The sequence below is a fragment of the Scaptodrosophila lebanonensis genome, unplaced genomic scaffold (assembly GCF_003285725.1).
Source record: "Scaptodrosophila lebanonensis strain 11010-0011.00,11010-0021.00 unplaced genomic scaffold, SlebRS2 tig00000080-arrow-pilon, whole genome shotgun sequence".
NCBI lineage: Eukaryota > Metazoa > Arthropoda > Insecta > Diptera > Drosophilidae > Scaptodrosophila > Scaptodrosophila lebanonensis.
In genome coordinates, this window is record NW_022060561.1 from 2,125,906 (window position 1) to 2,140,629 (window position 14,724).

At 35.5% G+C, this 14,724-nt stretch overlaps 1 protein-coding gene across 1 annotated transcript; it reads left to right on the forward strand.

Moving 5' to 3' along the window:
* Positions 1-13,610: 13,610 nt before the first annotated feature.
* Positions 13,611-14,210, forward strand: LOC115626046. Its single transcript, XM_030521298.1, has 4 exons — positions 13,611-13,653; positions 13,765-13,865; positions 13,931-14,126; positions 14,188-14,210. Exons 1-4 carry the CDS (start codon positions 13,638-13,640, stop codon positions 14,208-14,210), a joined length of 336 nt encoding a protein of 111 aa, XP_030377158.1. The 5' UTR covers positions 13,611-13,637.
* Positions 14,211-14,724: the final 514 nt, after the last annotated feature.

Consider the following 14,724-nt stretch of genomic DNA (forward strand, 5'->3'; position numbering starts at 1 on the left):
GGGCCATAAATCGCTTACGTTTGTTCGTCTTCGTCAGTTAATTTAAAACATGTCAGACAGCTCCGACAACTTTGGACAATTGATTGACGTTTTAAAAGTTTAGCAGTAGAGGCGTTGCTTGCACCAACCACAGCAACAGCAACAACAACATCAGCAGCAGCAGCAGCAGCAGCAGCAGCCGCAGCAGCAGAAAGACCAAAGACAACTACTCGCACAAGCAGACAACAACAGCATACGTATGCTATATGTATGTATATTTATATGTATGTAGAATGTAGACAACAATATCAACTCGACCTCTCGTCCCAAAGACTCCAAAAGAAAATCAACTGGAAATGCAGTCGTCGACCAGATGGATGACCAACTGTTGGTCATACATACAACTACATACCTATAAGCACATACATATGTACATATGTTCATATGTCCATACTCGTATGTATATAGTGACGTTTTGAATTGCAAAAAGGCCGAACTGAGTTGGCCAAAGTAATTTATTTATTTGCCATTTGTCTTGACGATGAGCAAACGAGCCAAGTGATGGCCGGACACGCTTCGATGAATGGCGTTGGTGCTGCAGTTCTTGTTGCTGTTGTTGTTGTTGTTGTTGTTCTAGCTCCTTGTGGGCAGTGAGGGACGCACTCGACTGGTTTTTGAGTTACTCTATTTAGTTTAACAAGCACCCATTAGCCTATATTCATAATTTCAGACTACTCGCTCAATTCAATTACTTGAAAATTATTTATTTATTATAATTATTCTTTATTTTTTGAGTATAATTATTTTATTGAATGATTTAGTTTATTTTATTGAATGATATGTTATTTCTTTAAATTCAATAAATATTGTCATAACTTCATTATTTATATCTTTTGTATTAATAATTGCTTCATTAGTCATTTTTTATAGAAAGGAATATATGAGAAGAGATTAAAATATTAATCGTTTTATTATATTAGTTTTAATATTTGTTATGTCAATATTCCTTATTTATTATAATTATTATAATTATTTATTTATTTATTTTTTCTCTTCCGTCTTACTTTAACTAAACGTATAAATATTAAGAACTAGCCTAATCAAAATAAAAAAGTTTCAACTATGCCAAAACATTTATTTCAAGACCAGATTTAAAGTACAACAAATCCAAAAGTTTTAATCTTATAGCCACAAACTGTGAAGAAGTCATGAAATCTCACTCTCTCTCTCTCTTTCTTTTTTCTCTTTCTTTTCTTTTCTTTATCTCTTTTTTTTATCTCTTTCTTTTATGTTCTTTCAGGAGGTAACTCCACTAGAATTTTCGTGTGGCTTTTCTGCGTGCAGCGTAGTTGGATCTCAGTAATAATTAATTAAACAAATCATTAAAATAATCAAGTAATATGAATCAAGTTCTATAGAGTCTTCTATAACCGGTTCAGTTACTAATTGTATTAAATTATAATTTTTTTTATATATACATATTACCAGTTGTTTTGTTTTATATTTGATTTCCATAATTCAAAGACTGTTGTTTGTGACTTGTATTTAAAAGAATAAATGTAGAGCAATCGATGATGTATGATTCGAGTTTTAGAGAAATTCTTCTATACTCGGTTCAGTTACTAATTGCATTAAATAATACTTCTTTTATAAACAAAGTGTTTTGTGTTATATTTGATTTCCATAATTCAAAGACTGTTGTATGCGATTTGTATTTAAAAGAATAAATGCAGAGCAAGTTCGAGTTCTAGAGAGAGTCTTCTATGCCCGGTTTCGTAATTAATTTCATGCATTTTTTTCATTAAAAAGTATTTTGTTTTATATTTTATAATTCAAAGACTGTTATTTTTTAATGAATAATGAATAATGAATGAATCAAAGATGTTAATGCAAATTCGCAGATAATGCAAAAGAGGAACGTGAAAAAATATCCCCGCCAACCAAAGTTATATCAGAGCTGTGTAAATTGACAGACTAGAAAGACACATTATATTGTTATTAAAATCTTAAGGTGTTGGATAAAGAAAATAATATTTATCACAACTACTCCAATATGACAATGTATTCTTGTGCCACATACTTGGTCAATAGAGCCTTCTTGGCCCTTGCCAATTTGAGATTTAGCTCGAAGCTAACAAGATATGTTCTCGTATGTCGATTCCATACGCCTGCCATCATTTCCCCCAGTTGGGCATCAAAAAGAAATGGACAGTCACTTTTTAAAGCTCATTTCGTACCAGAACAAACAAGAATCGCCATCAGCTGTACATATGTCGACGTATGTGCTAGTATCTATGTATGGCTGGGTGTTTGCGCAAGTTTCCAATGCAAGATGACAGCTCATTCGTCAAATCACACAAAGAAAAATTTGAACTCTTCATCAGCTATTTCTTTTTCTTTTTTTCTGATTTTGTTTTTTTTTTTTTTGGGTCGTCTGCTTTGGTCGTCGCTTTTGTCTATGCACTCCCCATGCCATTGCGCCGGCGGCAAGTTGATGTTGACGTTTCAATATTGATGCAATGTGCTCTGGCCCGATTGTCCCTGGCCGCCATGTTGGGCATCTCTCAATATATAACATATTTCACCGGCCATGTCCTGTTTTCTTCACTGCTCGCCAATTCTTGACTGACATGAAAAATAACAAAGCAACAAAGGCGGTCAGTGGCTAAAGGATAACGGCAGCAAACATCATTCAGTATTTTGAGACGACGGAAGACGGAGTCTTCGATGACGGCCACCTCGAATTTGATGACGTCGCGCTCGTCCTTTTGGTCAACGGATGGAGCATAATCCATCTAGAGCGTCTGTTCATGTGGCGTTCGAGCTGCAGCAGCAAATGCCACACACATTGCAGCATTCCCATTCATCCACAATCCTGGTCGCTGATGGCAGCCCAATCACGAACAGCTGTCGCTGAACGATAGATGAATGAATGTACGGCACTCACTCACGCATCATCCTTTCCTGCATATACTTGGAAGCATATTCTCGTATGTATATAAGTATGTATACAAGTATATGGACATATGCTCGAGCTAGCAGACGATTTTTCTATATTAATGCATAGGCGAGTTGTACGAATATGTATATAAGATTTCTAAAGTAAATTTGAAATTGAATGAATAATCTGTTCTTTGAACTTTTATATCCTGTAATCAAAGCGTTAAAGGGTATACTAGCTGTAAGAAATTGTAAGAAGCAGAAGCAGAACAATGTAACCAGTGGCTGTAGTTTGTTGACGTAGTACCTGACTTTAATACTTTTGCTAAGAACTTTATTCAGGATTGGCCGATTTAGATGACATTTTCAATCGACCTGAAAATTTCCCAACGACTTATAATTTATACATCGAATTTTTTTATTTTATTTATTTATTAAATTGAGCACAATTTGGTACTGTAAGGACTAATTTCTGTAGCAGGAGAAGAACTAAAATAATATTTAAAACATATCAGGCTTAACTCTTAAATACCCTGTACCAAACCAACAAAAAAAAAAAAATTATTAAACATTTTACCCTTTGGGTACAGGGTATAAAAATAAAATCGTGTTGCCTAAGGACTAATCTACAAATAGTGTTGGCGGATTAAGAATATATATGTTCATTTATTCAAAATTCGCAAAACCTTTATTATAAAACGTTGATTACTATTTATCCTTGGCCGGAAAATGTTCACGCAGATTATTCTGTTTTTTTGGTCGTAATGTTGTTTTAAATGCCGAAAAGGACAAGAAAAGGAAACAAATTGGATAAGCAGCATAAAAGTTTTAATTATATGTAATATTTCATTATTAAAGTATTTTAATTTTAATTTGTTTTGTTTTTATCTAATCATATTTTTTTAAACTTTTGTTTCCATTTTTTCATCTCCGCTTCTTTTTTCTAGGTCTAATAACGCCTCTGACTACTCTTGCCGTTTGGAAAGTAAAATCCCCCCACCGATTCGGATTCGTTATTACATATTTTTGTAATTTTTATAGGCTTTTTTATTTCCTTAGTTTTAAGTTCCTTATTGAATTGACTTCATTTCTTTCTTTTTTTACATCGACAGCCTCTTTTATGGATGATATAAATAAATAAAATAAATAGATGTTAAAGCATATACTTTTCGTAAAGAACAAAATCATAATGATCTGTTGCATTCCGATATTTCCCAACAACTAGCAGCACCTCTTTATTTTGAAACACGAAATACGGTAATTCTTAATCCAAGCTTCAGACTTCACTGATAATAAGTGGAAAGGGCGAAAGGTTTTATTGATGACCTAACATACATCACGATTCGTAAAGCGTCAACCGATATGCCGTGTCATTCAGACGCCTTTTGAACTCCCCAGAAGCAATTCGGCCAGGCTCGCGTTTTGCTGTAAATGATGCAGTAATTTTTTAAACTTTAGACAAACAACACAAACTACATAGACGTGCGAGAAAGAGCTGAGGAGTTGGAAAAATCAAGAAAGATTTGCCTTTGGGAATTTTGTACGTGCGTAAAGGATTACAGGACATTGAAGGAAAAGCAGCAGCAAATGCGAACCTGCCTTGCTTTGTATGATCTATGATGGGACCGGATGTTGTTGTAGTTGTTGCTGTTTTGTCATCGCCGAGGACATCTTTGCCATCAGCTAGCTGCTCGTCATCTTTTGGAGGACAACATCCTTCGAGCCGGTCAGACGTTTTGGCACTGTTAATGGCTTCGGTCCATTATCTCGTCATGTTTGTTACAAAATTTAATTACTCTTATTTATTTTTCACCACCTCCGCTGTTCTGTTTTATGATTTTCAACTTCATCAACAAAAAAAAAAGCTGTGAGCGCAAAAATTAAATGTGAAAAAAATGAAATTAAAAACACTTTTTGCAGACTGCTGCTCTCGCTTTCCCATCCTTATCCTCCTGCCCATTCCATTCCCATTGCCGTCGTCTCATATTCGCTGTCGCCTAATGTTTCGTCAAGAGGACAACCCAGCTCCCATCTCCCAGCTCCCAAGTGCACTGGCACTTGACCATCCATCCATCGAACCACCCTGAAGCGAGTCCTGTGCATGCGACACCGTGGGTCCCTGGGTGGGGTAATGAGTGTCCTTGATTTATTTTATGCCCGAAAAAAATAACATTGCTCATAAGTTGTTGATGCAATTAATTTTTTTAAGGCTTACACTTTGTCTTTAAGCTGACGTTTTAAGTGAGTGACGGATTTGCCGAGAATTTACATTTCAAGTTACAATGCAGTGGCAAGGTCGTAGTTTATTTGTGAAATTTGTAGTAAAATTTCGTAGTTTAAAATCCTTCAAATTTCTCGAAGTTAAAGCTTTAACAAAAGAATGTTTAATACGAAAAACGAAGAGCGTACAGAATCGGAGAAGGACGACTAGTCGATCCGATCTTACTCATCGGATATCGTTTGAGATTTCCACCAGAACCAAGTCAAATAATTTAATGCCATGCCTCCTTCCTTTAAACGCCTCTAGTCGTCCTGTTGACTATTTTAGGTACACCAAAGCAAAAGTTAAGAAATGGAGAGAGTGTATAACAAAAACATTAGCTGGAAAGGATATAAGTAGTAGTGTTTGTCAGTGAGGCATATATGGGGAAAGAAAAGTTCACTTCAACCTGAAATACCCGCTCAAAAGAAAATGAATCTTTCAAAAACCGATAGCTGTCGATTACTCGAAATAGCGCAATAAATAGTAGTTCAATAAATGTGGTTCAGGCCTAAAGAGCTTAATCAGCTAAGTATTCCTTCATTTCATTAATAAAAGTAATCAACATTTATTATCCCTTTTCTGTTATAAGTTCTATCTTTAAACTCAAGTTGCATGGAAGACAAAGGAAGTCTGAGCCCAGGCCCAGGCCCAAGCCCGAGGCGAGGCAAGGCAAGGCCAATTGAAGAAGCGAAATCCAACGCTGAGACAATGCAGCAGTAGCTGTCAGTTTCAATCGTGTCTGCAGAACTTGTCACTCATTCAATAGTTTGAAAATTGCAACTGTCACTTACAACTCGAAGGGACACACGCACTCGCATACTCGTACGAGTATAGCAAAAGGCTCAAAGCGAGCTGAGATGCAGGACTCGTATGTGAGAACTCTCACATGCTCGGAAGTAGATATGTGGATATGTGTGTGTAAACATTGTAACCAAAGAGGCGACTGAGACAATGTTGCCGTACACGACAACGACGACAAAGTGTTGCTGGGAGAGGGGCTAAGGATGACGCGGCAACAGACGCTGTGAATTAAAACAAGGCCAGGAATAAAATAATAAAAGCACAGAAGACAAAAGCATAAGAAAACTAAACTTGAGCTCTATAGCTAAAGCTATAGCTATAGCTATGACTATGGCTATGTGGGTTGGAGGTGACCCATAGAGAAGAAGAAGAAGAAGAAGAAGCAGGCAGTGCAGTGAGTGCAATATGTATTTTATGGAAGGTACAACCCGTTACCCCCCAAAACCCCTTAACCACCTAGCTGCTTACCCCTCATGTCAGAGACATGCAGACACATATACGAGTACACACACACACATACAGACATACAGAGCGACAAACATGTACGCATCAAAATCAGACTTGTAATCCAAGTGCAAGTTGCGAATCCAAAAATCCATCCATCGGCTGCAGCATCCTTCGCCTTCGCCATCGCCATCGTCTTCATCTTCGTCTGTGCTTACTTGCTGGCATCCTTCGAGTTTGCTAGCAGGAGGAAAATTCGCTGGGCTGATGTCACGTAGAATAGACAGAGACATGCAAGTGACAGACAGATGGAGAGACACTGTGACACGACACATTGACTGACAGCTGCAGGCACGGCCAGCAAGTGGGCGAGTGGGCGAAGAGGCGATGGGGTAGTGAGGCAGTGGGCGTGGCGGGTGCAAGGATTGTGCAAGAAATGGCATGTGCAAGCAAACGCAAAAGACTAAGGCAAATGATTGACGTTTTGTTGCCAAGATTCAAGACAGTCTCTCTGTTTGAGTGCCTCGGAATGATGTGCCGGAGGACTTGCTTAAATATTGAGAAAACCGAGAGGGTGAGAGAGGAAGCAAGAAAAGAGTTGCATTTCTCAAAGTTTTGCACTGAAGCTACAAAATGGTGTAGCAGGTTTGTGGAGTATTGCATATCTCAAAGGTCAAATTAAAGTTGATATACATTTTGGATAAGATTATATCAAATCTGTTAATGATCTTGCTGTGCCTTAAAGATAAAGCTGGTCTGCTCTAGAATCTCGTAGAGTGTAAAATAGTTCAAAAATGTTAAATGCAGAACTCTCTCTCTGTTCTATAAAATTTATCCTTTATAGGTATCTCCGGCGAAATCGCTTTTTCCCCCACCGGGTTGGAGATTTCCCTTTTACTCTTTCTCTTTATGCCTTATAAGCTGTTAAGGAGAATTACTTTTCCTTCTGTACTTACTATACTTTTTTAGCCTGTTAGGTCTATAATGTCTCCGACAACATATGGCTGTGATTCGGGGCATATCTGGCCAAATGGCAAATAAAATTCCCCCAACGGGTCGGAAGCATTAGTAGCTTATAGTATTTTCTTAGGCTTTCTTATCTTTTCAGTTGAAATTATAACGTTGTTTTATAAAATATCTTTATTTTATTTATAACATTATACTATAATATAAATCATAGTTTTTGTATTTTGTATCGACAGCACTATTTGTTGATTTACTTAATAAATAAATAAAGCTTTTGAATAGAATACTATATAAGTAAACTTCATGCTTCCTAAAACCAATTTTTTTTAATGCATAAAGAGCCCAAACATTTTAAATAATTATCGTAATAATAATAAAGTTACACTCAATAGTGAACATTTGTTTTGATGTAAATATTTGAAATATTCACAAGAAAGAATAATATATATGTCACAACTTTTGATTTACTTTTTCTCAGAAACATTGATCGCCTTAAAGCTTTTCTCAGAGTGGTAAATATTTTCGCACTAACCTCGTAAAACTTTTACCCTTTCGGTGATAAAGAAAAAAAGCAAATGAGAATTGAATATCTTATACATTCAAGTTATACACTTTATTATATACTTTATATTCGTTCTTCTTCTACGCTTTGCTTGATTCATATGCTGGAAAGAAAGGTATCTGTTTGCCTCCTCTGTCTCTCTGTCTGTCTGTCTGTTTGTTCGTCCCTGGCTGTAAAGCTGATGCAGCCCGGCCTGCAAGAGTATACTATAATGCAGTTGAAATCATCGTAACCGATGCTGCAGAGCATAATTACGCAAACGTAAAGCTTAATTTGAATTATACTGATGTGTAGCAACAACAATAAAATAGCAGATTAAATAAAGTCCATGGTCTGAGCACAGGCAACGGCACAGACAACGCCAACAGCGGAACTGAACTCTTAACTCTGCCTGCAAGGCCATTAACAATTTCATTTATTTGTCGCATCGAATCAGCTGGTGGGGCTGTCCGTTGTGGGTGCAGCAGACGGGCTTGTCACGGCTGTCTGTCAATGTCAACATCAATGTCACTTTAGCCACGGACTGCGAGACATTTTACGACCATTTTGACAAATAACTCAAACCACATTTTATAATGAATTCCACATTGTTATTTGGCCACATGGACATGCAATTAGAACTGCAGCAGCTGCGACAGCAACAGCAGCAACAGCAGCAGCAGCACCTGTGTCCAGCATCAGACGTCAGTCAGTCGGAACACACCCAAAATTGTGGAGGCCATTCGCCAGCTTTTTGTCATTGCTGGCAGATTTATGCAAAATAAATTTCAATGCGATAATCGTAATGATGAGCGCGCCTCCTGGACAGCTGGCTTTTATTTTTTTTTTATTTTTGGAGCACATTAAGTGCTGGCTGGCCAGACCAGACCAGGCCAGGCCGGCGATCGAAAGAGGTGCGTCAACGACATCGACAAAGCGGCGTCAGTCACGCATCATCCTCCATAAAGTGACATTTTTATGCGCCGGCTTGAGCGTTGGTGGGGATCGTAAATTTGACGAAAGCCTCGTAAATGTTCATCCGATTGCTCTCCTTCTGCTGTAAAGCAAGTGGAGGATGTCCTGTTCGCTGGTCTTGGGGACTATTAAATACACTATCCAATCGCTTATTTGTACTCTTCACTGATAGGTGTGTCAGTCATAGCCAGGGAATGGGACCATGGATGGGCAAATGCGAAATAGTTAAGAAATTCATTCTAATGATATGATCATGTGTTAAGATCCAGTTTAGAGTATACCCGTATGTATGATCATTTAATTTGTTTATCATGGTAGACACAATTTGGTCAAATGCAAAATAACTAAGAAATTACTGCTAATGGTAGATAAGAAAAAGTATACAGACAGTATTCATATAAATAAATATAAAACACCTGGATAGAATAATACAAGTAGGTGTGAGAACATTCTTTTTCAAAAAAGCTTGCCTTTCGTAAGTATTTTATTTTTTTTTTCAAAAAATCAGTTAGTTTTTTAAAATAAACATAATTCAGCTACAAAACAAATAATAAACCGCTTTACCAACTATTAAAAAATCCTTAATTCATAAAATACAAATATTTCGGTTGGACAGAGTAATAGGTGTGTCAAAAAAAATTGGAAAAAATGTTGAAATTTATAGTATATACTGAATTGATTAGAGCACACTTAATACACTGAATATCCGACATTATTCTTAATGATCTTTTCGATTCCTGCAGACATAAAGGATACCAACTTCTGACAAATCTTTAAAGGAATATTATACCAATATAGCAGGAATAAAATGTTGTGTTAAGACCCTGTGCAGAGTATATACTGGTGAAGATTTTTTTTTTTGATAATTTGTTCCATCAGGTTAAACATAATTTGGGCAAATGCAAAATAAAAAAGAAATTATTGCTAATTATAGATAGGAAAAACTATATAGACCGGGGCCCATGATTATGGAGGAGTCAAGTTTTGTTGCAAGACCCAAATGAAGATTTCATTTTCATTTCTTTTATATAAACTAAAATTTCTTCTTAAAAAGTGTGTGTTTTTTTTTTTAATTTCAACTTAAAATCTTAATAAACAATATGCACACTCTTAAAAAGAGAACTTTAATTGGAGGCGTATTTTAAATTAGTCATGCAAAATACTTGTTTGTTTTTACTAATTGCCTGCTCATTTGCATAACTTCGAATCATCGCAAAGTCGCAAAAAATGCTTACAAATATTCACTGACACTGACACTGACAGCTGCCATCATATTCGTTCGTTTCATCAACAATAACATCATCATCATCAGGCAGGCTTATAATCATTATTGACATCGGCTTCAATTAGCATAAAATGTGTTACCGTTTCTCCAAATATAGCTGGCTGCATCTTTATTGAGCTCATATAGAACAAGTATTTTGGGCAGAAAAGCTCATTTCAAGTTTCTGATTATGATGAACAAAGATCAGACAAATGATATGAGGAAGTTATCACCGATAAGTTACGGCCAATTTAATTCGTTCAGACCCGCTTCGATTTACATACTTATTCAAAATATTAATGGGTTACTCCACTTAGGGCTCGTTTTTGCATCCATAAGGAACGAATTTCAAGAGTTATTTGAATCGCATTTTATTTCAAACAAAAACTTGAAAAAAGGCCTAAAAAGGAGCGAAGTTTTGAGAGGAAGTTTTTGACAAGCTACTTGTTCATAAGCTTGATTCGATAAGAAAACAATATTTTAGAATTTTACTCAAATAATCGAACCAATGTCCAGTGGCTAAGTGTAGAAAACTCAAAAGGCGATTCTATTTTTGGAGCTCTACGCTCTATATAGCGCAATGTAGAATATAGTAGGCCTGCATAGATTTCAACGAAGTATGCCTTAATCGCTAAATTTATGATCGAATGTGACAGTAAAATTAAAATATCAACAACAGATGCGAAAATCCGCATACAAAGTGCTTAGATAGTATCTGATAAATAAATACACACGCACACATTAGCACATGCATTTGAATTTGTGGAAATTAGCATTAAAATATTATAAATATTTAGACAAAATATTACAGTTTTTTTTTGCAATGGACTCGTTTTTGTTTCTGCGCATTGAGTATTAATTTTTTTCAATGGAAATATATATACATACTTGTATATAGTAATGAAAGCAGCCCAAAACCGCTATAAGTTCTGGAATACTGGAATGGGTTTCAGAATGAAATGCCGCAAGCACAAAAAGTATAACAAAACATAATGGCAGGGAAGGGCGAACAGATCCTACACACACACACACACAGACACACATACATAGGCATATAAACGAACATCAACTGCAATGAATGTAAAGCAATGCAACAACAATTACAATGCGATGCTAACGATTACCATTTACATATATCAAGAGTAATTATAATAAAATGCCCAAAATAAAATTTAAATTAATATAGAAAGCCGATTATAAAATAGTGGTCACACAAACACACACACACACACACACAAACACATGAATGTACATATGTATGCATGGATATTTGTAATAAAATAGAAACAGCTCTGACAAAACAACAATACCAGCAACAACTGTCAAAAATAGCAAATCCCATAAATCAACAATGGAAATTTGTATACAAAAAGAACAGATAAACAAAAACAAAAATAGTGTTGCATTTACATACATATACATATATAAATTATTAAATGTGTTCGCCGCAAGCATGCAAGTATATAGAATGTATGTGCTTAAAAATATTATATACTTTTCAATATATTTTTGTATAACTCAACCTAGTTAGCGCATAGGTCGGAAATAAAACCCGTGGGTTCTTCTGTGGAGAATTCTTCTAAAAGCTTAACTATCTGGCAGATTGGCAGTAGAAATGTTGATTTACAGTTAAATCTTTTAATAAGTAGACAAAGGTTGTTCCCACAAAGCTGTCTTAGCATAATTGCATAAAGAAAGCTGCTAGTAGTATTCCAATAAAGAGAACAGAATGCGAAAAAACTAGGTCAGTTTGCTTTGATGAATGTCAGGCTGAAGTTGAAGCGATACAAGCGAGACCCTTCAACACCAATCCCCAACTATTGAAGGCCGAAGCCCGACTTATAACAACACAGAAAACTCGAATTATCCTTCAGGCTGCTAAAGCGTTGGAAAAATATAAGCCAAGGCGTTTTCTTAACATTAAAAGACCCCTCAGCATTTCTAAAACTAAAAGAAGAGCAGAGGAGGAAAGCGTGGAGCAGCTACTTTCTGCAGATCCCAGAAAAAGTTGGGTTTATTAGCAGCTCCGGGTGGTCGAAAATCAAAGAGCTTATGTGTCATCACAATGGGCGTAACTTAACCTTGACCCAAGCTTAGTCCACTTGCTAATGGCAATAGTATGTGAAGTGACAAAACTTCTGAACCATCACACCTTCAACTTATTAAGCTTTTATTTTAATTAAAAAATCTAAATCTCTTGCAAATGCCTGCACACTGATGTGTAAATGTTTGACAACAAAGAGAGAGAGAAAATATTAAATCAAAGAAGAAATTTATGTATGTATGTACATGTGCAGTTAAACAAATTTAATGGTTGTCCACGATGGACAGTTTTAAATAACACTCTGCTGATAAAAAATATGTATATATGTATACACGCAGTTAAAACGTGGCTGACCGGAATACAAAAGTATGTACACGTATAAGTAAATATGCCCGAAATAAGTAAATATGACAGCAAAACTATTTATTTGCAACCCAAAGTAAACATTTTACTTTTTGTCGTTAATTAAATTATAATAGGAATTCAATTAATATAATAATCAGGGACCTTAATCATTATAAGTGTTATTAAAAAAATACAAAATAATGATGATTATTTTTTAATTTTCATTCATTTGCTAAAAATGTAATAATTATATTTGAGTGTTACTTTAAGAATTAACTCATAATCATTATTTATAATAATGATTATACTTAACCTGTAATTTTAACTTTTTCTTAAGGATTAAGGACAAAATTTGTATATTCCCTTAATCACTGAGTCAAGTCAAAATAATGCCCCTAATAATAATAAAAAAAACCTTAAAAAATTCTTTCAATCGTTATAAGTTACAAAGTGTCCATTTGATAGACAAGTCTAAAAGGCTTCAAGCTAACATATTTATTTAAATTGGGCCTCCTTTTTTATTTAACACCCTTTAAATACGTCTAAGCATGGGATTAATAAAATTTTGAAGCAATATGATGTCCAATTCAATAATCGTTCTCGCATAATCAATTTCTAAAAACGCTATTTTTCTATTCTGTGACTTTTAAAACAATTTGGAAACTTCCCATTATTGCCGAACACTGGCCAATTTATTGGGTATCCACAATTAAAAATCAATCTGTGTGGCTTTGCTACAAACATCAAATACCGGACGTAGAACATTACTAAGTATTATGAGTCGCAATATTCCAGTAACTTGTTACTACACGTTCATTTGGACAATCGCGGTAAGCAACGAAGCTGGCTGGCTACCTATTTTCCAAAATGTAACTAAAAAGCGCGTTACTTTCTAGCTGGTACTTGTTCTGACACTGGTTATATTATTACCAAGCATAAGGGCTCTAGAAAAGGAATATGTATTCCAGACTCTGAGAGAAACCGTGATTGGGGTCTATATAGTTTTAACGAGTTGGATCGTTATTATTGTAGAACTGCTCCTTGTGAGCATTTGTGTATTTTCCTTGACTACGGAATGGATTACTGTTCTGGTATGTCAGGATTGCATAAGCACCTTTATTTATTTACGCCCTCCTCTCAGTATATTCCTCTTTTAATATATGCATTCAAATGGACGAAACACATATTCTTTAACCAACTAGTGCCACAGATCTCGTTGAGAAATACAACCGAGTTCCTGAACACAGCCTGGTGGAAATTTACCGAGCAAAACGAGACGGTTTGGATTGACATACAAGTCAAGGTGATTTATCAAATAGTCGTATATATGGTCTTATAGTATATAATATATATAGCATATATATGCAGCTCAAGTGCTGTGGTCTTGAGGGTCCCGCAACATATCTGGAATACATGCGCAAGGTTCACCCTACCTGCTATACCAATCAGTCTGATCTCGCAGGCTCTCTGATTACCAGGGGCTGCGAAAAACTTTTAAGCGATAAATTTTTCCCACTATACTTGCTGGCCAATTTTCTCAGTTACTTAGCATTGGGACTGGAATGTATTGCGCTAATATACTATGTCTTTGTTTTGGCAAGAAGGTGTTTGTATTTAAAAAGCAGACGAAGAAGATGTGGAAAGTTAAGAAGATTTTATGTTTGAACACATTTAAATAAATTTGTAAAATATTAAATACATTAGAAAACCATCCTCAAATGAATATATAAAAAGTAAAGGGCATTAGCAGCAATCCTGTTTTGCATAAAATCAAACGCTATTTCTGTAGGCGTTCCATTTTGCCGATTACAGGGGTTATGCTGAAATTTTTTTAAAAATATTATCTGACTAAAAAAATACAATGGAAACATAAAAAAGACATAAAACCACCCCAAAGCGAATTTTCGCTATTTTTTAATGCGTATTTGAGGGAACTCAGGTGGAAATATTCCTCGTCTTTACAAAACCCGACCAACCATAACAACTGTCGAATGAACTTGGTTTGCCGATTGACTGTGCCATCGAATCTAAAGACTCGTCTTTCAATTCATCAACAACATTTGGCTTAAATTCAGAATAATAGAAGAAATATAATAACATTTATAACTCCTTGACATCTCCTAGCTCTGAATTCCATGATAAGTTCTCTTGGTAACTTTTAA

Coding starts and splice junctions, on each gene's coding strand:
- LOC115626046 (XM_030521298.1), top strand. Junction 13,866..13,930: donor GGATTGACATACAAGTCAAG/GTGATTTATCAA, acceptor ATATATATGCAG/CTCAAGTGCTGTGGTCTTGA. Junction 14,127..14,187: donor CTTAGCATTGGGACTGGAAT/GTATTGCGCTAA, acceptor TTTAAAAAGCAG/ACGAAGAAGATGTGGAAAGT.